Source organism: Fusarium pseudograminearum, chromosome 4, assembly GCF_000303195.2.
Source record: "Fusarium pseudograminearum CS3096 chromosome 4, whole genome shotgun sequence".
NCBI lineage: Eukaryota > Fungi > Ascomycota > Sordariomycetes > Hypocreales > Nectriaceae > Fusarium > Fusarium pseudograminearum.
In genome coordinates this window covers 6,975,326-7,000,289 of record NC_031954.1, presented here as the reverse complement: position 1 = coordinate 7,000,289, position 24,964 = coordinate 6,975,326, and the positions used below count along the sequence as shown (strand labels likewise).

At 47.9% G+C, this 24,964-nt stretch overlaps 8 protein-coding genes across 8 annotated transcripts; 4 read left to right on the top strand and 4 right to left on the bottom strand.

Annotated features, from left to right (window-relative positions):
• Window positions 1-613: 613 nt before the first annotated feature.
• FPSE_09721 (uncharacterized protein) lies at window positions 614-2,086 on the bottom strand (the record flags this gene model as incomplete). The annotated part of the gene is made up of 2 exons (XM_009262838.1): window positions 614-1,770; window positions 1,828-2,086. The coding sequence occupies 2 exons, from the start codon at window positions 2,084-2,086 to the stop codon at window positions 614-616; spliced, it is 1,416 nt and encodes a 471-aa protein (XP_009261113.1).
• Window positions 2,087-3,733: 1,647 nt separating this feature from the next.
• FPSE_09722 (uncharacterized protein) lies at window positions 3,734-5,429 on the top strand (the record flags this gene model as incomplete). Its single annotated transcript, XM_009262839.1, has 2 exons — window positions 3,734-4,150; window positions 4,206-5,429. 2 exons carry the CDS (start codon window positions 3,734-3,736, stop codon window positions 5,427-5,429), a joined length of 1,641 nt encoding a protein of 546 aa, XP_009261114.1.
• Window positions 5,430-6,054: 625 nt separating this feature from the next.
• Window positions 6,055-8,367, bottom strand: FPSE_09723 (uncharacterized protein; the record flags this gene model as incomplete). The annotated part of the gene is made up of 2 exons (XM_009262840.1): window positions 6,055-7,365; window positions 7,411-8,367. The coding sequence occupies 2 exons, from the start codon at window positions 8,365-8,367 to the stop codon at window positions 6,055-6,057; spliced, it is 2,268 nt and encodes a 755-aa protein (XP_009261115.1).
• A 3,530-nt stretch (window positions 8,368-11,897) lies between these two features.
• Window positions 11,898-12,761, top strand: FPSE_09724 (uncharacterized protein; the record flags this gene model as incomplete). Its single annotated transcript, XM_009262841.1, has 1 exon — window positions 11,898-12,761. One exon carries the CDS (start codon window positions 11,898-11,900, stop codon window positions 12,759-12,761), a length of 864 nt encoding a protein of 287 aa, XP_009261116.1.
• A 300-nt stretch (window positions 12,762-13,061) lies between these two features.
• FPSE_09725 (uncharacterized protein) lies at window positions 13,062-15,090 on the bottom strand (the record flags this gene model as incomplete). Its single annotated transcript, XM_009262842.1, has 4 exons — window positions 13,062-13,168; window positions 13,223-14,084; window positions 14,144-14,784; window positions 14,835-15,090. 4 exons carry the CDS (start codon window positions 15,088-15,090, stop codon window positions 13,062-13,064), a joined length of 1,866 nt encoding a protein of 621 aa, XP_009261117.1.
• A 1,154-nt stretch (window positions 15,091-16,244) lies between these two features.
• On the top strand, window positions 16,245-16,526 carry FPSE_09726 (uncharacterized protein; the record flags this gene model as incomplete). Its single annotated transcript, XM_009262843.1, has 1 exon — window positions 16,245-16,526. One exon carries the CDS (start codon window positions 16,245-16,247, stop codon window positions 16,524-16,526), a length of 282 nt encoding a protein of 93 aa, XP_009261118.1.
• A 172-nt stretch (window positions 16,527-16,698) lies between these two features.
• Window positions 16,699-18,687, bottom strand: FPSE_09727 (uncharacterized protein; the record flags this gene model as incomplete). The annotated part of the gene is made up of 6 exons (XM_009262844.1): window positions 16,699-17,160; window positions 17,217-17,663; window positions 17,715-18,004; window positions 18,054-18,394; window positions 18,448-18,587; window positions 18,640-18,687. The coding sequence occupies 6 exons, from the start codon at window positions 18,685-18,687 to the stop codon at window positions 16,699-16,701; spliced, it is 1,728 nt and encodes a 575-aa protein (XP_009261119.1).
• Window positions 18,688-19,380: 693 nt separating this feature from the next.
• FPSE_09728 (uncharacterized protein) lies at window positions 19,381-24,050 on the top strand (the record flags this gene model as incomplete). The annotated part of the gene is made up of 6 exons (XM_009262845.1): window positions 19,381-20,460; window positions 20,507-22,039; window positions 22,087-23,019; window positions 23,068-23,301; window positions 23,353-23,582; window positions 23,636-24,050. 6 exons carry the CDS (start codon window positions 19,381-19,383, stop codon window positions 24,048-24,050), a joined length of 4,425 nt encoding a protein of 1,474 aa, XP_009261120.1.
• Between the last annotated feature and the right edge of the window lie 914 nt (window positions 24,051-24,964).

Sequence of the window (24,964 nt, the reverse complement as noted above, 5' to 3'; positions counted from 1 at the left end):
CAGTAAAATGAATGAAACTCATTGATAAGGGGAAAGTATGATTGAATACCTTTGATTGTTTTATCACCTTGTTTGTCTTTTGATCTCTGTATAAGCCCTGATGTGCCCGTCCAAGATTGAAGTCTTCAAAGTCCCACTTTTTGAGAATGGCGGCCTCGATAACTGAATATCGCCGCCCAACTCTTGGAACTTGATCTAATACAAGATACCTATAGATGAACATTTCGGATTGCGTAAGAGCTTTCCCTGAGATGATTCTTAGTACTTTAACATTGAGAAGTAATACTCTTGTCCAGCAGTAATCAGACATGGCATGACGATTCACTACAACATGAGAAATCCACTGAAACGGTTATTCTGTTCTTACAAGTAATAGTACAATTATTATCTATCTGAGGTATTGAGTACAGTCATCTCCCCCTTTCAACATGATCGCTAGCTAATAAAAGGACCAATTGTAATTCCAGAGAGGGGAGCTCTTGTTTCGCATCGTTGCCAGCCGTCCCCCCTTTGTAACGCCAAATCATCATCTATACATGTTTTCCCTTTCATCTCCACCTATTGCTTCGGGGTATTTCCTTTTTCACTATTTTGTTCCATAATTTGGGCAGCTTTACGAGCTTTTTCCGGTGCTCGTGCTGCCGTTGAGCTGTCGCTCATTCACACCGCGGAACGCTCGCTTGCCAACCTCGTAGCTGCTGATCATGATGGCACATGCCGGAGCAACCTTGAGGGTTCGTGGGATCCAGCCCTTCCACAGACCTGAAGCGCCTTCTGTCTTGAAAATGTGCCAGAGAAGACGCACCATACTGCGCTGCTCAGGCGCTGCTGTGCTGCCGCCGCTCTGCTTGACCTTCTTTGAAGTACCCTGGTAAATTTGTGTTCGCGTCTTGCCGACATCGAAAGGCGTTGTGACAAATGAAGCAAAAGCTCCAGATAGGGCGCCAGCTGTGAAGGCGTCTACAAAGGTTTCGGTATGGTTCTCCTTGGCTTGCGACCTTCTCCTTGCTTCCACCAGCTCGTCTTCAAACGGCAGGGAACTGCCTTGGCGTTGTTCTCGGAAATCCGTCAATCTGGATCGTATCGATTCGTATCCCCACCAGTACAGACCCGAGAAAGGAACATCTCTCCACAGAGTTAATGTCAAGCCTCGCCATAGCGCAGTATATCCGTGTGTCCCAATCATTCCCTTGACGCTGTCGAAAGCCTCCACGAGGTGATTTGTTGTCGATGCTCCGGAAGCCGCCTGCATTCGTGTCTTGACAAGTTCGATTGGGCTCACGGCTGTAGCTGCGAGGATTCGAGCAGCGGATCCAGCCGTCAGAGGTGCCGATGTATCGGAGAATCGTGAAAAGGGACTATTCGAGTTGAATCGCAAGTAATCGTATCCAGTAAAGTAGATGATATTCGAGGGAACGGCCATAACAAGCGTAGGTGACAAGCCCCTCCAAAGAGTTGCGACGCCCTCATTGCGGGCAATCTTTCGCAGGCCATCAAAAGTAGAGCTGAATGTGCGGCGCTGGACTTCTTCGACGGCGCATTCAGCAGGGGCCGGAGGCGCAGAAGTGATGCCGTCTATCCTGGGCGCTGCGAGGCAGAATTCGGTGTTGCCGCCGGAGAAGAAAACTTCGCGACAGCATGATGTGATGCCGAGTTCGGCAGTTTGGGCGGGGGAGAGTGAGGAGGTGGTGATGGCGAGTTTAGAAAAGTCGACGGTCGATCGAGGGGCTTGCGATTGGAGGCGCACGCGGACAACGTCAAGAGGGGTGACTGAACGAGACACTGATTAGTATGTAGTTTATTAGTGAGGAAAACTGAGAGACATACCGAGTAATGACGTTAATAGACTGCCCGACATGGCCGACACCATCTTTTGCGTCGCAGTGATCTCGACAGTGCCATTACCCTTTCCATCGCCTGTAGCTGGTATTGAGCTACTACCGCTGAGAATGTCCCTCGAATTGTCGGGGCTGTTTGGTTCAGCATCCATCATATGGCGTAATGAAAACTCGTCGTCGTTTTGGAGGGGGTTTTGGTGGTGGTGATGGTCATAACCACCAGGGCGATTTGTTCCGATAGTGGCCATTTTTTTGGTGGGATGCGAGTGTATATGCAATCTCTTCAGTTCATGGTTGGGCAATCGATGCAGGAGTTGAGAACAGTCTCGAAAGTCGATAGAAGAGAAGAATTGTATGCAAAGAGAAGGAATCGTAGGTAACTAGGATTAGGTAGTTGTAAAGTGTCGATGACGATGACTCGACGACGGTAGCGGTTTTCGATGGATAGCTTCGCGGTAGTGGTAGTGGCGATCGAACAGAATGAGGGGGAACAAAAGCTCCTTGCTTTTTGGTAGATTGTTGCTTGTTGTGTCGTTTGGTTGGAGAATTGATCGGAAGTAAAAATCCGGACAATTAGAAATTGATAGAGCACTCTGTAGAATGTTGGGGAATCAAAAGCGAAAAAAAGAGACGCTCCGGGTCGAAATGCCCGAGGCCGGCCGGAGGAGGAGGAGTCGAGATCGGCCTGTCGGCTAGTATCGTCTTGAAAAGAATCACTTGCTGGGTCCTCTTAATTAGTATAGTGTCAATAGTACATTTAGGAGTTTAAGATTATTTCTATCGTTTTATTTTTCATTTTGTCTATATACTTTGCTGTCTATTGTTCTTATCGCAAACCCCCCTTCTTACCAAGCAAATAAACAAATTAAAAAAGTGACGATTATCGCCTCCCCGGGGTCGGAAGATCGGTGGAATTGAGCCTTTCACAGGCACTGAACGAAAAGATACGTACTGGAAATGCGGTCATTTTAGCTGTCACCTGTGCTTTGTGAGCTTTTGAGAGCCGCAGATTTCCGTTAACATGATGTCACGACGTGTTTTGATTGGTTGCGATATGAAACGTCCAGGTCAAAAGGGTTGCGGCCCAAGCCTCTCTTTCTTCTAGTGGATGGTGATGCTTTTGATAAGATAATCTCTACCCTGTAGACTAGACTCAAGTTGACGAGTTCAACAACAGCTCGTGCAACCTATTGACACGATGTACATTAAAATCGAAAGACTGATAGCACAAATTTCAATTAATCTCACAAGGAAGAGTACCAATAGCTCCTCAGGACAACTTTCTCTCTTCAACTGTAAATTTATAGAGTAACGTTATCTGTTCGTTAGGTTCGCTCTTGTTATATTATGAGGAGACACCGTTCGCCATGACTTCTCTAAATCGAATTAAGAGTTAATATTTAACTATTCAAATTAAAACATAAACAGGGAAGAAGAAGGCGATTTTATAGAGATCAATATAGTTGTATTCTAATATGGCCATCTCATTCAGATACATCACTCAAAGCCGTTATGAGTCGCCTATCATGAGGATTTGTAATAGTGGACGTTTCCACCGTATTCAGCACACTAAACCACATTCATCCACCGTAACTTAACCTCCAAATATGTATGACTCTGTCGGCGAACCACAGCTTTCTATTCGTGCTCTTTGCATCATCATCATCCATCACAACTCGTCGACTTTCCCTTTACCGTACTTTCCAACACCAACTAATCAACCTCCTTTTTTCCACTTGACTCAATCGCCGAATTAATTACTTTTCGTTATTAAACCTATAAAACGTGATAATGAATCCTCAGTAAGAAAAGAGAGATTCCACCGCTCCTATCTATCTATCCACTATCTATACATAAACATCGGTGTTATCAACTAAAACCTATACACTTACGCCATGTCATCATCATCAACAAACGAAAACTTGTTAAACTCGGAACTCGAGTCCTTTCGACAGAAATGGCTCTCCGATCTCAAAACCAAGAACGATCATCCAGAACCCGCTGAGACATCTGCGGCTGGAGGGTCATCCTCATCGAGACGGCCTCATCATGGCCCACCCATCTCATCGTTGCCGCACAAGCCCGCACCTGTGTCAGAAGATGATACTGAAGGCGAAGACGAAGAAGATTTTGTGCAGAGTCCTTCCTTGAAACGAGAGGAATCTCTTTTGACGCAGCTGCCTCAGGAGACTCATCATGATCGCAAGGGAAAGAAGCTTGTCTCTGCTCTGGATCATTTCGAGGAGGCGATGCATAAAGAGGATCAGGGCAATATGGGTGATAGTCTCAAGCTTTACCGCAAGGCCTACCGCGTATGTTCAGTCTCACCGACTTGCACACATACAACCTTACTGACTTGCTTCATAGCTTGATAATGGTGTTGATCGGAGATATCGTGAGAAGCACTTCCCTCAAAAGTCAGCTCCACGACCTGTTTCGCCAACAGCTACCAAAGCATCCGCTTCAGCAAGTGCACCAGAGGCGGCACCGCAACCCCCCAAACCAGAGGCAACCGCAGAGTCAAAGCCTCTGCCCATAGGAGAACTCATCGCTAGTTTCTCCGGCTTGAAGATTGAGCCAGCTCCGCCTCCTGTTGAGGGCATGCCTGAGCCGCCCTGCCCGCTGGCCGATCTCCCCGATGAGATTCTCATTCACATTCTCCGTGACATCGCCATCGCAGACGTTGGTGATTTCGCCCGACTATCCCGCGTGTGCAAGCGTCTAGCCTACCTCGTAGCTTCAGAGCAGCGAATCTGGCGCCGTGTAGCTCTTGGTTCAGAAGTCGGCTTTGGCTCTCAGCTGTACCGCTTTGAGAGGAGCGTAGAGTGGGATGAGTTACCAGAAGAAGAGAAAGAAGGTCCAGAGATACAAGATGGTCTCGTTATAAGTCCCTCCGAGCTTGCGCAGCGCAGACAAGATGCCAATATCGCCTTCACCGAGTCTTTAACACCATCAGTGTACCCTACTTGGAAGAACCTCTTCCGCTCACGACCACGCATCCGCTTCAACGGCTGCTATATCTCCACGGTAAATTACGTCCGTACTGGACAAGCCTCAACGAACCAGCCTACATGGGGCAGCCCGATCCATATCGTGACTTACTACCGTTATCTCCGCTTCTTCCGCGACGGTACACTTATCAGTCTTCTTACTACCAATGAGCCCGGAGACGTGGTGCATCATCTCACACGCGACGAACTCAACAGCCACCGAGGTTCCGCCCAACCTCATCTGCCATCGTCTGTCATGGCCCTCGCTTTCCGTGGCCGATGGCGCATGTCCTCTTCTGCTGACCGGGACGACCCAGCAGCCATGGATCTTCCAGCCCCGACTGCTAATACAGGCGTACACGATCGAGATCGTGATCCGGAAGGAGACGTCTTTATCGAGACCGAGGGTGTTGGATCTAAATACATGTATCGTATGGACCTCTCGCTTCGTAGTGCCGGCAAAGGTGCTCGTAACAACAAGCTCATGTGGCGTGGCTTTTACAGCTACAACAAGCTTACAGACGACTGGGCCGATTTCCACTTGAAGCACGACAAGCCCTTCTTCTTTAGCCGTGTCAAGAGCTATGGATTTGGGGAATAATATAAAGATAGAAGAAAAATTGCCAAACAATGCTACATTAGGTTAATGAGTTTTGGCCTATCGTCATCGCCACAGTCAAGCGAAACTATCATCATGGTTGAATGCTACCAATATTAAGCCGAGTTCACTTTCAGACATTACAATGTGAGATCATTGATACGTAAATTTGTGGATATACTAGATGCCTTTGCGACATCACATATTTTGGCTGTTTCCTAGATATTTGCTGCAACATCCAACTCTTTACACCCTTCCGTCAAATCATCCTCCACTCATCGTCCAAGCAAAAACTCAAGATGCAAACCGTATTAAGCATCTTACCACCCAGGAAAGCCCGAGACAGAAACGCCTTCATCGCTGGCCAATGATTTTGGCATGCCAAGACAAAGAAAATATTCGCAGGAATGTGGTAAAAATGTCCGTACAATGTGTAGTTGTGTGGAGTGGTGATGCCATAACAACGAGGTGATAGTAAATGGTGGTGGTCGTTTAGTTGTGTTGCAAAATTAGACGAGTGTAGTCGCCGGGTATCAATTCGCATAGATAGGTTCGTGCGATTCAAACACATTTGACCATCTATCCAACAGCGTGGGAAGCCCGCTTATCCAGAAGTGCTCATCGGGCTTTATCGAAGCCTCTTTCCGTCCAGGAACTTGGGACTCTGACCATCATAGTACTGATTCTGGTACTGCATAGCCTTGCGTGCCTCGTACTCTGCCTTTTCATCTTCATCGAGGCTGAATGCCTTCTTAAGCCATCCGAATGCACTCTTCTTCTTCTTTAGTCGTTTGCCTCCGGCCTGAGTTGTAGCCCGAGAAGTCACAGTGGCAGTGTCATCGTTGGTGGCCGACGTTACGCTGCTGAGGGTACTCATACCTCCCATTCGAGAGGGTTGATTACGTTGATGACCTTGAAAGAAACCCGACGGGTGATATTGGTCAGCAGGACCGGCAGTGTGAGGTCTTTGCTGTAATGGCGAATGAGGCGATGCACGGACGGGGTGATACGTCTGTTGGTATTCAGAGTGAGGCGAAGGCATGATAGGAGGAAGTTTTGGAGCTGAAAAGTCTGCATAAGATGTAGCACGGGGTAGTCTGTGAGGTTGTTGAACTTCTAGACCAGAGCCATGCGCATGTTCTGTTGTTTGTGGTCTTATAGCGAGATGTGTTGTGTTGGCAGTTGACTGGCGGTTGGGTTGCGCCTCTGCATAGTTTCGGGGGGGAATTTGGATAGATTCGGGAGGGCTTCTTTTCAGTGAAACACGCTGTCGTAGTGAAGTCCGCTTGTGCAATCCCATAGCATCCTGAACAGATTGAGTGAGTGTTCGCCTTTGGGTTGGCCGTTCGTCATGAGCCTCGGCCAGTGATTGAGGTGAAGGAATATGTATCGAAGGTGTGATCGTTCGTCGTTTGGTCTCATCGTCAGAAGGGGGCGTGTCAGGACGCATGAGTGCAGGTGAGGTAGCTTTGGGGGTGTACACCTTGGGTTGAAGGATATACAATGGTCCATCATCAAACCCGCTGTGCGTATCACTGTTATCAGGCTCCTTGTCTACTTGCTTCGTGTCATCCGCAACAGATGCCCTGGGAGTAGTCGCACCAGAAGAAGAGGTGTTGGCCGTAAGATTAGGTCCAGAAGATGAAGGCGATACGCTGGAACTGATATTGGGTCGCGGAGAAGAAGAGGATGCACTTAAATTCGGTGAAGGCTTGAAACTGGCGCGGTGGTATGTGGTGGGTAGTAATAAGGGAGCGCCTCCCGGCAGAGGGAAATCACTCAGGGTATTGATATCGGCATCGCGTGAGTCGAAGCTACGGATGCTGGGTGCCACGCTCATCATGGATCTGGTGTTTGGCTTGGTTGGGAGCAGAGAAATGCGTGTTTGATCTTCGGTTTTTGGTAGGTTCGTCGGAATAGTAAAGGGAGGAATTGTTGCCTTCTCACGTTAGATAAGTGCTTTGCAAAGCGAGATTTGACTTACCCAGGTCTTGCGGCTGACCTCGCCAGCTGTTTTCTCCATCTCAGCCACGATCGTCATGAGTTTAATAACCAAACCGTTCAAATCTTGTGCCTGGTTGTTTAAGTCGTCAAAGGTGTTGAGCCATCCATCAGCGTTGCCCTTCATCGCACGATAAATGCTCTCGAGATCGGGATCTTCATCGGACCACCTGGTGTCCTTGTGTTCGTTGAGCCACTCCATGAAAGCTTCACTAGAACGAAGTCCCGCATCAATATCGTCATCCCACTGCTTCATAACGGCATTTGTTCGGGCGAGGATATGGTCAATCTTTACATTTCCAGCAAGAATCTTTGCTCGGAATGCTCGATCTTCAAGCATGTTCTCGAAAGCTTGTCTGTTGGCCATAGGAAGCTGAAGATGGGCAATACGCTCACTAAGATCCTTATGAGCTTGCGCAAAGTCCTCCAGCATCACCTCGAGAAATTCGTCCACCTCATCGATATGTCCTTGGAGGATGGTCACAACCTGGGAATTATCGGCGGCCAAGCTGTTAAGTAGGAGGTATACTCCGAAAGTAATTTGCGAGATGAGCTTGTACATCTCATGTTGTTGTTGACGCGGTCGGTAACGCCATACTGAATCAAATGGTTCGTCTTCGGGATCCTGCTCTAGCAATTTCGCTCGACGACCTTGTGCGTCAAGCTCTCTTAACTTCGGCTTCCCAGGCCCATTGTCGTTGCGTGTGACCTCGTCTAAAGATTCGGCGAAAGCATCCTGTAAAGACGGGATGGGATGTGTGGGGATGGATTGATCTGGTGCTCTGTAAGACCTGTAACTATCGGAGGAAAATCGTCGGTCGACTTCGTAGTCTAGATTGCCATTTTCTGAGGCGTCGTGGCCATCATCGGAGGTTGGCACCAAAACAATTCGTAGGTCACCACCGTCATATGTCAACGGCTGAAGTCTGCTGGTGGCCATGGTGGCGGTGCCACTGCCCGAAATAGACACTTGTGACGAAGGCCTTAAGGCCGAGGTCATCATGGAGGCGGCAAGCGTGGGTGGTTGCAGTCGAAAAACGGTACGCCTCCTAAAGGGGTTTTGGAAAGCTCAATGGCGTATAGAAAAAGCGCCGGAATTGCGGTGCAACTTTAATTGAGAACTCGGCGAATATGCGCGTAAGACGACGTGGTACAGCGTGAGGAATCGAGCGAACGAGTGGAAGTAGTTGGAGACAAAGGAGGGGGCTGAATCTATCGCATCGTGGGATCGCTGCCAAAAGCCGAAATTCAAGCAGCAGAATAAGTCATAGCATAGACAAAGATACGAGTCGTCAAAGTTAAATCAAGAGGAGTAACGAGCGGTGTTATCGCGAGTAATTTCGATGTGGTTGATGTTGATGTTGATCGTTGTTGAAGCGCAAAGCTTAGTAGTTGGAGATCTGCGGGAGAGCGGGAGCTGGAAGAGGTCGCAGCTCTACTATCTGTAGGCAAGGTCTGCAAAGGGGAGAGATCATCAGCTGATCAGATCAGGGACTGGACTGGACCCAGGTAGCCAGGCTAGGTTGAGGAGGAAAGGCCACAAATAGGCTGCCCACGAAGACAAGCGTAATTGATGCTGTTGGCTCGGGATGACAATCCGGGGTTAAGTCCACTAAAAGAGGTAATTAAGGATCCGCTGTAGCGAGGATTATGCTCGTGCAAAGGTTGACAGTTTGTAGGTAGGGAATGCAAGTCACGACCAACGGGGGGAAAAAGAAAAGGGTGAAAGAATAAAGACTTTTGGCGAGTCAAGAGTAAGATAGTGCTAAGGTATCATATATCTGGATGTCGTCTGTCGTTTCTGATGCATTGGATTGGTCGTGGTTGCCTCAAGTGCTTCGCCTCCTTCTCCTTCTTACCTGCCCAGTCGCAGCGGCAGGACCTGTCTGGGTCGTTCTTTCTATTGCGCGGTCTACACTCTGCAACTGTCTGTCTCTGCCCTGCCCCTCCCCTGAGAAACTGCCCAAGGACACTAACACTAGTGGCCCATCCATTAATCAACGGGGTGGCTCTTGGCGTAGCGAGTAACGCGACCACTAAGTTCAGGTACCATCGCGCCGCCCCCTGCATCCAGCCCGAACAGACCCACTACAAGTAGAGTAGGGGTTAACTGTTGGACCTTGCTGAGCTTTTAGTGGACTGAGCTTGACATTCTCGAATTTCATTTTTTTCTTTAAACGCTGCAAGATTCGTTCGCTGGTGGAATCTTTCAATGCTACTGTAACTTAGTAATTGATTGCCCTCCGATCGCATATCATTCACCATTGACCAATGAGTGGCATTTTCCTGGCTGGACGGAGTCGTCGCGTCAATTGTTGTTGTTAATTTAGGTTTGAATGGGCGGCTATTAAAGCTAATTGAACCTGTTTGAGAGGCTTAACTCTGTACCTGGCTAATAGCGATAGTGCTGAATGTTTATTGCCACGCTGAAGAAGACAGGAATTCAAAGTCACTTTGAGTCTCAGCAGGATGGAGTACTCGAGAAATGTCTCATTGCTGCTTGTCTCTAACAGCTGCATCTGCATCTGCATCTGTATCAGACAGACAAGACATGCATATGTTGGGCAACCTGGATCAACACCGAGCAAGTCCAATTCAACGTCGATCAATGGTTCTAGACCTGCAATTCCCTTCTCCTCTTTTTTTATTTTTTTTTACCAAGGTTACGACTTCTTGGCGTGTCGTTCAACGGCCATGGCTTAAAAGTCAGTCACTACAAACAATGACAGACCAATCAATTCCACAACGTAAAGACAACAAGACGGGACCCATTGAGCTGCATTTGCATATTCTCGATATTCGTAGCTTGCCGCGCTTCGCCCTATCGATAATGTCGCCATCCTGCCAAGTCGATCAGAACTAGCTTCCTGTCTATCGGTGACAAGCGCCTGACGGACCTGTGCAGACGCAGACTTTGAAATTGCACAGTCGTTGACCTTGCGCGGCATCACAGTACATCCACAAAGAACGGAACCGATTCTAGCTCAGGGGGAGTCCACGTTTTGTGTTACGTTGACGGCGCATGTGGTTTACCACGACTTGCGATCCGATCACTGTACGGCACTGCCATTGGGCAACTCTGTCTCATCTGTGAGCAACACAGTTGCCGATTTCTCTGCTCGTTGCAGCTAACTAGAGGAATGTTGAAAGTCATGTCTTAGACAAGTTGAGACTCCACGGCTGGGCTGGGTCCATAACGGATACATGTGGCTCATTCCACCAAGTCATGTACAATCTAAAGTTAGCATCTGTGGACTTTCGGGAATTAGTATCCCGTCCCACTCATCAATGTCAAACTTGGACTTGGTTAAGGCTAATAAGGCGTTGTCGTTGACCGACATTCCCTTCAGCCTTTAAACTACAGAGGTAATATCCTTTAATACACCCAAGGACAGGCCACTTACTCAACTGTTTAGGATCAGGGATTAACCATCATGGGTCGTGTCAAGATTACCCTTCCACCCACCACCGAGCACCTCTTGTCCTCACTTCGGCAGTGTAATAGAGTTCAATGGCAGGCGCTAAAGCACTGTCCGTTGTCAGAAGACTCTTAGACACCTTGATCCCGGGTACGGCTGCTTCCGCCCAGGCAGCGTCGTACTCTGAATATCTTGGCCAACAAGCTAAGTAATTATCAAAACTACCGCAAAATAATCCCACGTTGAGATTTCAAATATTATTTCTATCGTCACATCGCTCAAGTATCCATCAACAAGTGGAGTTCCAGGTATCATTCAGGATCTAGAAGTACCGAGTAAGATGAGAGATATCCCATTCATAAAAGACAAGATTGAACTATTTTGGGCACAATTTAGTTGTTCTTCTGCTTACTTCTTGGCTCCCTCAGGGCATCAGAAAAGTTGGGTGCCAGGAGAACAAGAGACAAAATTAGTAGGCCAGTTTATGCTATACTAATTGGACCTTTTAGGCTATTTATTTCCGTAGCCTAAAGCTGAGAGGTAATCTTTTCTGTTACCCATAGCTTCAATCTTCAATCATCGGCTGAGAGAGTCAAGCCACCAGACTTGGAGCTGCGCCATGTAAGTCATGTTCTTGTCATCAAGTCAGGCGGGTCAAAACCTGGAAATAGAAGGTGTCTCAAGTCAATTGATTAAAAACTTCAAAGTATATAGCTCAAACATTATTAAATTATCGTCATCTCAGAAATTCCTACCCTTAATTTATTTCACGGACGAAGCTTTCCATGGCGATACTGCCCAATCAGGCAAAACGTCCATCATCTGAGCCACGTCGCTGGGAGAGCTCCAGCTAGCTAACGACCTCTAATAAAGCGCCAACTATTTTCGCCAACACAGCAAGCTGAGAAAGCAAACAGGGTCCCCTAAACACAATTGAACAGGGCCCTGTGCCGCTCTCATTTCTCTTTTCACGTCGTTGTATCCCGTCCAACTCGATCCCTTCATTTCCACCTTGTTCGAGAAAAACCAAGACCGATAAGACAAAAAGAACATGGCTCCGAAAAACCCCTTTCGGTTCGGCAGCGATCTCTGGGATCCGTCGAATCGCTTCGAAACGAGCTGGCTGTTGAATCCCTGGCTGCTCTTCGCCGCTCGCGCGCTCATCAGCGTCTACGCTTTCGTTACGCGATTCTTCATCATCGGCTGGACATGCTCCCACGACGATCTTGGCGGCTGTAGGGACGTTGGCAGGTCGTTTAGCTACTTCACCATCCTGACGTACTGGGGCATCGCTTTCTACTTTGCTGTCGCGGCGCTGCATACCGTCACCTATGCGATCCGAGGACGATCACTGCTCGATAGTTTCCCGCGACCGTTAAAGGCGCTCCATGCGCTCTTCTACTCGACTGTTACCACGTACCCGTTCCTCGTCACGATCGTATACTGGGTTGTTTTGTACAAGGGCCCTTGGTTCCCTGTCGAGTTCAACGCCTGGAGCAATATCAGTCAGCACGGGTTGAACAGTCTGTTCGCCCTCTTCGAAATCATTGTTCCTCGAACGAACCCCCCGCAGTGGGTGCATATTGCGTGGTTGATCTTCATTCTCGCGCTCTACCTCGCTCTCGCCTATCTCACGCATGCGACGCAAGGGTTCTATGTTTATAACTTCCTCGACTACGAGGATGTTGGCGGACGAGGCATTGTTGCAGGATACATCATCGGCATAGCGGTCGGGATCGTCATCATTTTCTGCATCGTCTGGTGCATCATCTGGGCCCGCCGTTGGTTGACGGAGACCAAGCTCGGTATGGATGGCAAGTTTGCTAGCCAGCCTGCCGACAATAATGATGTTGAGCTAGCTGGTAACAAGCACTCTATTGGAAATAATCCAGAGGCCCAGGACAGAGTTTACTAAAGTTGTCTTTTGTAACGGGAGGTAATTAGGATGCGTCGAAGTGTAATGCACGGAACGTTGTGAACGGACATTTTTTGTTATGCTAGAATGATGAGAGATACCCTTTGAAGGAGGATGAGTCAAAATTTAGATTTGGTTAATTAATCACTAATGGAAAAATGATCTTTTTGGGGTACAAGTCTGCAAGCAATAACCTTTGTCATTGTCAAGCTCGACGTTTCATGCTACGTGACCATGCATATGATCTTCATCTAAAGTTTCATCCCTGTGGCAGCTGCCATACTGCCACACCAGCTCCTTTTAACACTTGACCAAAATCCCACGTCGCTTTTCAGATTCACGAATCTCAAACATGATTTGAATACCAACAAACAGACAAGAGCAGGCTGTAACGAGGAAGATGAAGCCTGAAAAATGTTAGTGATGTCCTCTCATGACAACTCTTGGTGATTAAAACGTACCTGACCAGTCATGCAATATGCTCTGGATGATGCTCTGCAGTCCATCCAGTCCAACAGCAAAGCCAACCAAATTGGCCGAAATCATCATGAGAACGTTACCCACGCTTCCGACACAGCACAGCATACGGTACGCTGTTGGTCGGTCCTCCCACTTGCTCTTGGGAAACAAGGCGGCAGCAGTCCATTCAGGTACCATGAACAACACAATCAACCAGCCCCAAATCAGCAGACGCAGCTGGATGTCGTGCCACAGTGCCACGAACGTAAACACCATGAGGAAGGTCAGAATAGATCGCGCAGTGGTTCGCCAGTTGCGGAACGATGAGCCGCCGAGCGGAATGTAGATGTATCTAATCAACCATCGGTTGTACGAGCGGTGCCATGCTCGCCAGAAGAGCTGTGTACTGTAGTTGTTGCTTACACAACGCACCATGTTTTCAGGCGGGTCAATTCCGTCGACCAATGACCAAAGTCGGAACATTCGCCAGGGGAGCAGGAGCTTAAGCCAGATGATGTGAAGGTTCATGAATGACAGCATAGATAGCTGTGCTGCCGTGTACGAACTCCAATCAGGCTTTCCCTTGCTGATTGCGCCCACCCAGTCGTAGTGCAGAATCACCTCCATGGACAGCAGCACCAAGAGGAAACGAATACCGTAGCGAATAGTTCGGCTTGTCTCAATGCTGGCAGATCGGTACTTTGATTGCGAGATGTAATCGTTGAACGTGACAATGGGTCCGGCCAGGTAAAGGGGCCCGTAAATGGCATAGCCTACGTAGTTGCGGAAGCTGAAGTCTCGGGGTTCGGCGGATATGCTGACACGGTCTCTTTCTGAGAGGTTTGCTGGGTCCAGTTGCTTCTTCTTTAAGCATCAGAGCACGATCAGAAATAATTCCCACCTAAAATAATAAAATGACTTACCTCGAGCGCATTAGAGTTACCGCGGTCGATACTCCAATAGTAGTCCAGGTTGAAGCTAATGAGGCGTAGAATGGTGATATTGAAGAGAACTTCCCATCGTGCCAGGATGCCTTGGAATGTGCTGTCAATTCTAGCTCCAAAGTTCATCAGGTCAGAGTTTAGCAGTCTCATCTTGTTCTTATACAAGCCCATGACTGGGGGTGAGATGTAGCTAAACAGGACACGGAATCTCCATCCCTCGGTCAATTCGTTGGCAAACAGGATCGCAATGTTGAAGATCCAGGTAGCAGCGGGGACATATCGTCGCGGAATTTTGGTCGCCAGCTGGAAGTTGACCCAGAGGATGAAAAAGATCTTAAAGGCCGATAGACCGTGCAGGGCGAATAAGAATATAAATGCGAAGAGGAAATCGAAGGATGCGCGTTGGTCGAGTCGTTGACGCCCTCCCTGGCTTCTCTCGGGGATCGGGTTGAACTTGTTCCAAGCTTTTCTCAGCAGCGGGTGGAAGATGAGGAGGGAACCCATATAAGGCATGTTCTCGCGAAAGGTTCCGTACTGCGAATCGGAAATGTCGATCTGGCGTCCTGGAATCCAGCCAGGGGATAGCCATCTCTTGAACTTGGGATAACGAGGGTCGGTGTCTGTGGAATATTAGTTAAAGTCGCATAGGGTGAAAGCGTAAGCTCCATACCTCGCGAAACATCATATGTGATCCAGAACATGTACGGGATGACAAGAATAATGACAAGGTAGTAGAGGTAGAACTCGGGGGTGTTCCATTTCGACGGTTGCGCTCGGCTGCGCTCTTTGGCGGCAGAATCTTTCTTTATACTGGGATCGGATCGGGCCTCGATAACGTTCTGGTAGGGAGTGGAAGAGGACGTGGTAAAGCGGGTGTCGAGGGTGTCATGGTCGTAGAGCTTGCTCAAGAAAGCTAAAGCACCCATGATGGCGGTGGTTTTGGGGGGGAATCAATGCGACAGACTGCTTAGGTCATGGCGGGGTTGAAGTAAATCGAATAGAGGACGAAGGATTGAAGCGAAGCAAGATGATGGACGAGGCGCACGAAAATAAGAAAAGAGCGTCGAAAGGAAGATGCGGCAAGAAATTGGAGATGTCGTGGCCTTCGTGGGGTTGGTGGTGTTGAGAAAAAGGGACCATTCCTCCGATCCGAGGCATGGGCTTAGCTTGACTGCAGGGGGTAAAGCTCCAAGGGGAAGCCCCTGAAAGGGTTCAAATAGGGAGGTTATCACTCGTTCCATGGCTTGTAAGTGGGGACACAACATGAATACGTTGTCATTTTAGCAGTCTACGGGCATCCGTATTTACAGATCAATTTAGTAGAGATAATTATTTGTTTATTAAATCAATTGATTTTTATTTAGCTGGTATAGAAACCTCTATGAAAGCCTGGAGTTTGACTTAAATGCTAAGAAACGGATATTGCTAGCAAGCTTAATTTAGGGTAAGCGGTTCACAACGTGTGTTCGATACGTCCATTTTACTGATACAGCTTGTGTATAAAATATCCATCTCGAACCTTGTAGAAAAGCAGTCTGATTCAATATGTGCAGTGAAACAAGAGGCAATCAACTCAAAAGTTCTGCTGCAAAGGAACTTCAATCGTCAAACAGTCGCTGTTCGAATGATCCATTCTGACTGCGACGGCGAAGCCGTTCTTAGCGACACATCACGCGCCGTTAGATCAAACGAGGCCAAACATTTCAGAGATAAAACCTTAATAAAGGCATAAGAAACGTTGTATGAAGACTTCTGGAAGAAACTACCGCTCAAGAGATAAGAGCTTGCCGCCGAAGATATCAAAGTGAACAAACTTGTATATCCTCCACGTGCCCCGTAGCAAACCACGATATCGTGCAATGTTGAGCGTAAATGACCTTGAAACAAACATGATAACTCTGGGGACCTGGAGAAGTATAAACAGGACTGGATCAGCCCATGTAAAATTCCTCTTCGACTACACAGATATCGAATATTGAGTTCAAATTCAAATCCAAACCTCTATCAAACTCAACTTGAACCCCACCAGATATCCAACATTCTTCACTTTCATCACGTATCAAACCAAACAACCGCCATCATGTGCAAATGGGACATTTTTCTCTTCAATTGCAACTGCTTCACCCTTGGTCTCAAAGAACACTGCCACCAGCACCGTCTCAAGCAAACCGCCAACTGCAACGAGGTGCAGCAAGTTCGTGAGGCATGGGTGTACCGTCAGAATAAAGTATGCCAGAATCACACAGGGCAAGAGGAAACTTTTGCCAATGGACCGACTGTTACGTGGAGTGAGCTTGAGTCAAAAGTTTATCAGCTAGCCAAGGAATATGCCGCCAAAGGTGATTTTCCTGGGAGACCGTAGTTTCGGACAAGGAGTTGATATCCGTCTACATTGTTAGTTGGCTAGTAGAACTTGGCTCTGAACGGTGTTGTTATGGGCTTGATGTATCTTTGTCTTGATAGCTGCTTCAAAACCGCTCCATTAAAATATTAGGCTATGTGAAAAGGCCAAGAAAATCATCCTGAAGCTTATTTTACAGCTTCTTGCGTATTTCCTCCGTGATACTCTGCATTGCCTTGATCAAAGGCACAACATCCCTATTACCTCTACAAAGTTCAGTCGATGTATCGCTTAATTGCTCAAGTGCTTCAATATCTGCCATGTACTGTCGAGGGTCTTCTGCCCGCAGTATAGTATTAGCCAGATAAGCAAAAGCGACAAAGCATCGGTATGCGCCAAACAACGATGTCATTGTCACTCCGTAGGGGCAAATATCTAGTAAGCGGTTAAGCGTGGTGATGAGGCGTCGGGCAGCGTCCTCGACTATAGGGGAGTCGGGGATGTCCAAGTCTGTTGCTGGTGGTCTGGGAGAGTCAGAGTCGAGGAGAGCCATCTTGCGAAACATGTAGATGATGGAGGTGCAGCCTGTCAGTATGACATCTGCTACTCCCCAAATGTCTTGTTCATTGTCTTGAGCATCATTCAACCATTCAGTCTATCATGATAAAGTCAGTGAACTTGCGTCAGTGATCGCATATCGAGGTATCTTACCAGTTGCCACTCGGCGAAAATCTCTTGCATCTCACGACAAAGAGCCTCCGTCTTTGCTACTATTTCAGTCTTTGTAGCGTTGGTCGGATCATCGAGCATGGCGAAGAATCGAGCAATGACAAGACTGACTCTAGAACTTGCCAGAAACGCAATCGTCTGCATACCATGCGGGACAGTTCCCGAATCGAGATCTAGCCATGGTAGATTGACCTTCCATGGGTTGTTGGTGATGACCGGAGGTGTGTTGAGAATGAGTCGGTAAAAGAGGTCAATCTGGATAACCTCCCAGAACCCTCTCCTCTCGTTGTCGCATGTGGCTTCACTGAGAAAAGAGTTTGACTCGTCCGAGTCTAGCTTGTGCAGGTTGAGAACCTGGCAATATTCGCATGCGTACTTGAATGCCCTCCATGCAATATCATAGTCGAAGAAGTCGGCAGCTACACGACTCTGGAGATGTGAGATGGGGGTACACAAGTGTGTCCATAGGGTTGAACTTACTACGTAAAGCGCGGCAATTAAATCTGTTATAGTACCTGTCGCTTCTTGTTCCCAGCTCGGTACGGCGCGGAGACACCCGAGGTAGCTCGCGTTCATATAAGCAAAGCTTTCTTGTGAAGTTGTATTGCTTCCTTTGAGACTACATCCATTATACATTATGCTGTAGTATATCACGAGCATAACTGGATCGACATGGATGTGCGGTAGATTACTGATTTCGGGCAGTAGTTCGAGGACACGCCTGTCGACAAAGCTGACAAACATACAAGCAGGCATGTACTTGAAGAAGTCTTGAAAAAATTAGAAAATGAGCGATTGTCAAACAGCTACAGTACGTACTTGCGACCCAGGTCTTGGCCAAGTCTGTCGGGATGTCTATTGACTTTGTTATGGCACTGGAACCAAAAGAACGTTTTCTCAGCTCTTGGACACGATCAACTGCATCCTTGAGGACAGCCATGGCGTCCATCTCCTGACCGGAATTGCGAGGTGTCAATATACTGGATGCATAGCCGTTGGTGGTGTTGAAAGCGACTGGTGACTGAGAGGCTTCAGAGCCACCAACAGAGGGAGTTGGTATGTTGCCATTGGCTTGAGAGCCACTGGCAACGGTTCGCGCTTCAAGGCGTTGTAAGCGATCAAGGATGGTAGTCAGAGCGGCATTTGGGCTATCTGATGACCTAAAGATTGCAATCAATGGCCAATTCTCAATGAATGGGTTAGAGGAGCTTACAGGGCTGGGTCGATCAATGGTCGTGCAGACCTCCTTTTCGCCCGAACAGGATACACACATTCCTGGTCCTGACTCTTGCATCGAGCGCAATGTGGCATAACCCGATTACACCGGACTTTTCGTTCTTTGCATCTTGCACACTTGGAGTCGAGTTAGAGAGATGCATCTTTGAAGTTTGACTAATAAACTGACAGAAAGACGGCTTAGTTGATCCGGGCCGTTTCCACTGGCGCTCGACATGGTCTCGCAGAGCCTCAAATGTTTCGAGCTGATAAAAGTCCGAGGGCGATCCGATGAAGTAGTAGTAGAGATGGTAACAAGAGAGATTGATTTGAAGGGGGCGGAGTTTCGGTATTATCTAACCCCACACTGAAGATCAATGATGCATGGGGAAACTAAAGATGATACGTAAAAATTAAGTTTCAGAAAGAACAATACGACAAATTAAGACCGTGCTCAAGCCACAGGGGATCATTGATGGAAAATGCAGGAACCGGGTCTTTGCGTTGTCATTGTCCAGGTCCTGGGGATTAGACTCGATGACTACCTACGGATACAGGGGACGGCCGGCACTTGTTTAACCTAGTCTAGTAATTCTAAGAGAAGATAAGTCCGAAAGTCCGAGTGTGGAGTTGATCAAACACCAGGACATTCGGTCCTCCAAAGTCCGAATAGCTTCAACGGTCCACAATCCATCTCGACAGTGGGAACGCCCAGACTGCCGGTATGGGGCTGAACTATCTGGATACGGGTATACTTTTACAAACTTTCTTTGTTCTTGGATTTAAATACTGCCATCATGGAACTCAAGAATGATGTTTCAAGCAAGTCATCCATCCAGTACATACAACTGACTTGCAGCCTTTCTATCTTATGGCTTTTACTACACTTAATTTATCCTTCTTTTTATAAGCGATCCTTATACTTTGTACAATGTCTTCTAGCTGCCAGTTCAACTCTGGGGCTAGTACCCCCAGGCCACTCTACCACAACAACAACGGCTCAACATGTTCGACAAACGTTTGCACCGAAAAGAACATTGATGGAAATACCGAGATCCCCATGAGCGAAGAGGAACCAAACGTACACGACGAAAATGTAATGCAACTTGCTCGCCAACTCACAAAAAGGTCGACAGCAGCACCAGGAACTCTGTTTCCTCAAGCAGATGGACCGTTGAACCCAAGCAGTCCAATCTTTAACGCTAAGAAATGGGCAAAGGCGTTCTACGAGCTGAGGACCGATACATCTGAAGGCAACCCTCCACGGACGACTGGTGTTGCCTTTCGGAACTTGAACGTGTTCGGTTTTGGTTCAGATACCGATTTCCAGAAGAGCGTTGGCAATGTCTTTCTTGAAGCAGGAACCTTGGTGAAGAAATTGCTTCACGACAAGCAAAGGCGAGTTGACATCTTGCAGAACCTCGAGGGTGTTGTGCAAAGTGGTGAGATGCTGGCTGTCCTTGGCCCTCCTGGTTCAGGCTGTTCAACCTTTCTCAAGACCATTGCTGGAGACACGCATGGGTTTCACATCGACAACGGCTCTGAGATTAACTACTCTGGTATTCGCCCCGAAGAAATGCGAACGGCTTTCCGAGGCGAGGCGATATATACAGCCGAAGTCGACCATCATTTTGCCCATCTCACGGTAGGCGACACACTTTATTTTGCCGCCCGTGCGCGTTGTCCAAAGAATATCCCTGAAGGCATTAGTCGACGCGAATATGCAGAGCATCTACGAGATGTAACAATGGCTATGTTTGGTATCTCTCATACCAAGAATACGCGAGTGGGAGATGACTTTGTGAGAGGCGTTAGTGGAGGTGAGAGGAAGCGTGTGACGATTGCTGAGGCAGCTTTGAGCTATTCGCCGCTTCAATGCTGGGATAATAGCACAAGAGGTCTTGATAGTGCTAATGCTTTGGAATTCTGTCGCACTTTGAGGACACAGGCTGATGTGATGGGCTGCACTTCTGCTGTTGCCATCTACCAAGCGTCTCAGGATGCTTACGAGGTCAGTACCACCAAGACAAGCATGAACTCGAACTAAACATCCCTAGGTCTTCGACAAAGTCCTCGTACTGTACCAAGGAAGACAGATCTTCTTTGGTAGGACAGGAGAGGCCAAGGCATACTTTGAAGGACTTGGCTTTGTCTGCCCAGAACAACAAACCACAGCCGACTTTCTCACTTCCATGACAAGCCACCAAGAACGAATCATCCGACCCGGTTTCGAGGGAAAAGCGCCCAGATCTCCAGACGAGTTCGCACAAGCTTGGAAAGACAGTATCCATCGCCAGACTCTATTGACTGAAGTGGACGACTATATCCAACGACATCCTTTCGGCGGCGAGCACTACGAAAAGTTTGTCGATTCCAGGAAGCGAGACCAGTCCAAGTCTCAACGTGTAAAGTCGCCATTTACTCTATCCTACATGGAGCAGATGAGTCTCACCTTGGGACGAAGCTGGGTCATGCTCAAAGCCGATCCCAGTGTAACGGTCACTCTTTTACTCTGCAATCTTGTCGAGTCTCTTGTCATCGGAAGCATCTTCTACAACCTACCAGAGACTACGGACGCGCTCATGAAGCGTGGCTTATTTATCTTCTTTATTCTTTTGATGAACGCCTACAACAACGTCTTGGAGATTATGACACTCTACGCCAAGCGCAACATTGTCGAGAAGCACGCCCGCTATGCTCTGTACCATCCGAGCGCAGAGGCTCTTTCGTCCATGTTGGTTGATCTGCCGTACAAGATCTTCAATACCATCATGATGAACACTACCATGTACTTTATGGGTAATCTTCGTCGTGACGCTGGACACTACTTTTTCTTCCTTTTGGTGTCTTTCGTGACGACGTTGAATTTCTCCATGCTTTTTCGACTCATCGCATCCCTCACCAAGACCATCGCCGCGGCGCTCGCTCGTGCCTCCATTATGCTCCTTGTCATCGCTCTTTACACAGGCTATGCTATTCCACCGCAGTACATGCCTGTTTGGATCGGCTGGTTACGCTGGATCAATCCGACCTTCTATGGTCTCGAGAGTCTTTTCATCAACGAGTTCGGAGGGAGAAGTTACCCCTGCTCCAACTTTGTGCCCAGTGGTCCTGAGTACTCTGACATCTCGCGATTCTCGCAAGCCTGTGCAGTACAAGGCTCTGTCCCAGGAGAGGACTTTGTTCGAGGATCTGCCTACCTTTCTACAGCGTACGGATACCTCGACTCTCACAAGTGGCGCAACTTTGCAGTTGTCATTGCTTTCTCGATTCTGTTTATGGGCCTGCACTTGATCGCCACCGAGACCATCGCCTCTGAGCGTTCCAAGGGTGAAGTCCTCGTGTTTACGCGCAAGGAGATGAAGAAGCATGTTGGAAAGGGTAAGAGTGACGAGGAAGCAGGCAGTGTTGGTGGTACTCAGCTCGCAAGCGGCAATGAAGCTACTGAGGAGGTTACGGATGTGGATGAGCAGACTTCTGTTTTCCATTGGAAGAATGTCTGCTACGATGTCAAGATCAAGGGAGAGACGCGTCGTATCTTGGACCATGTTGATGGTTGGGTGAAGCCGGGAACTCTCACTGCACTAATGGTAAGTCTCAATTTGACTATAAGCTTACAGCCACTGACAAATAGTAGGGATCTTCAGGCGCCGGCAAGACGACATTGTTGGATGTCCTCGCCAGTCGAGTCACTATGGGCGTTGTGACAGGCGAGATGCTCGTCGACGGAAAACTTCGCGATGAATCCTTCCAACGAAAAACAGGCTATGTTCAACAGCAAGACTTGCATGTCCACACCCAAACAGTCCGCGAAGCGCTCAACTTTAGCGCCCTTCTTCGACAGCCAGCCAAGTACACTCGCCAGGAAAAGCTCGACTATGTGGACACTGTGATCAGTCTTCTCGACATGGAAGAATACTCTGACGCTATTATCGGCGTGCCAGGCGAGGGTCTCAACGTGGAACAACGGAAAAGGCTTACCATCGGCGTTGAGTTAGCTGCGCGCCCGCAGTTGTTGTTGTTTTTGGATGAGCCTACGTCTGGACTGGATAGTCAGACGTCTTGGTCTATCTGCAACTTGATGCAGAAGCTCACCAACAACGGACAAGCCATTCTTTGCACTATTCATCAACCTTCGGCCATGTTGTTCCAACGCTTCGATCGACTTCTCTTGTTATCTCGTGGTAAGACCATCTACTTCGGCGACATTGGTAAGAACTCAAGGGTTCTTGTGGATTATTTCGCTCGTAACGGCGGACCCGAGTGTCCAGCGGGAGTCAACCCTGCCGAGTACATGCTCGAGGTTATTGGTGCTGCCCCTGGCGCTCACACGGAGATCGACTGGCCCGAGGTTTGGAGAAGTTCTCAAGAACACGAACTTGTTCAGCAGGAGCTCGGGAGACTAGCAGGTCAGGGAAGCACTCACGCTGAGCAGAACGATGGAACGGAGTACAACGAGTTTGCTGCTACGTCTTATGTGCAGTACACGCAGGTCACCAAGCGGCTGTTTCAGCAGTACTGGAGAAGTCCTGGATACATCTACTCCAAAGCCATCCTGTCTGCTGGTGCAGTGAGTATCCCCTAGCACATGGATTTGAGTATGTACTAACGCCAACAGTCACTCTTTATTGGTCTCTCATTTCTGAATGGACAAAACACTGAACGAGGTCTTCAGAACCAGATGTTTGGCATTCTCGTCTTCCTCACTATCTTCACCCAAATCGTCCAGCAGATGCTTCCAGACTACGTTGCTCAACGTACAATGTACGAAGCCCGCGAGCGCCCATCGAAAACGTACTCTTGGAAGGCTTTTATGGTTTCTACTATCTTGGTTGAAGCAGTATGGAACTCGGTAAGAAAGAGCCCTGGCAACTACAAGAAGATTTTACTAACAGTGGCATAGCTCATGGCTGTGCTCTCGTTCATCTGCTGGTACTTCCCCACTGGACTGTACCGCAACGGTTACGCGACTGATGCAGCAGACTCTCGCAACGCGACTGTTTTTCTCTTTGTGTGGATGTTTTTCATGTTTACTAGCACGTTTGCGCACATGATCATTGCAGGTTTTGACACTGCCGAAGTTGCAGGCGGACTTGTCACGTTGATGATGATTATGATGTTTTCTTTCTGCGGGTAAGTCACATACTTTGCTTTGCAGTGACATTTATAACTAACTCTTATACTAGTATTCTCGCCACACCTGAAGAACTACCTGGTTTCTGGATCTTCATGAACCGCGCCTCACCCTTCACCTACGTCGTCGAAGGCCTCATGGGTACATCAATGGCCAACGCGGATGCAGGCTGTGAGCCCAACGAGCTCATCAACTTCAGCGCACCCAACGGTACAACGTGCGGCGACTACATGAAGACCTATTTGTCTGAAATAGGCGGCTACATCGTCAGCGGTACAGCGAGCGACTGCCAGTACTGCAAGATCTCAGGCACCGATCGATTTCTTGAGAGTAAGAGCATGAGCTACGATAACCGCTGGAGGGACTTTGGGCTCTTGTGGGTTTATTGTGTGTTTAACATTGCGGCGGCGTTTGCTATCTACTGGGTCGTGAGGGTGCCCAAGAAGAACAAGGGGAAGAAGGAGTAAGTGATTGGATGTTGTGCTTTGGTAAAAAAGTAATTGTATTGGGTTGGGTATAGAGTATAGAGTTTATTAAGTAGACCTGAGTATATAGAAACGGGATGGAATAATTAGAATGTAAATATCAGTATGTTATTGAGGTATCACGTCTAGAATTGCAACGTTGAAGAGCAAGACTTGTGTAGCTGTGCTATACATCTCGATCTCGATCTCGATATGTCCACAACCGAACCTTGGCATTCAAAGTAACAGTATCATCAATATGCCACCACTTGAACGCGACATATTGAACAACAAGGTTATGCACGTTGACCGTTTTGTATTACAACACCTAGATCAATCATCACTCATGGTTTCACAGCCTCAAAACTTGGCAGACGTTGCTTTCAGCATGCATCATCGCGTAGTCTTACCGCATGGTGAAAAATTCACGAGCTTCAAGTCCTGCATCTTTTGTAAAGTCAATCTTTTCCCCAAGCAGTGGGGATGGAGCGACCCTAAACAAAACATGCATAACCATGATATGCGAACCAACAGTCTGGATCATGTCACATATAACGCTGGATGACGCAGGATACAGTTATGCAATCGTACGGCCAATTCCTAATTGGGAGTTGTCCTTGCAGCGATCAGCATTCCTCTGCATGCAGACCTTTTAGCCCCCAATTCGATATCACGGCGGTTGTTTTGACGACTGAAAGGTTTATCGTCACCTTTTATATCGTGGCACCATACAGATTGATATCGTGTCAATGCTAGTTAGGTTGGGCCGTAATATTGCATGACACTTGTGGTCAGATATATCCTGTAATTGGAGGTAACATGAGACCCAGAGGGGCGTAGCAGCAAATCACAATTACAAAACCATTCAGTGTAGAATATTATGACCACTTTTATTTCTAATCAGGCATGTGGTAAGA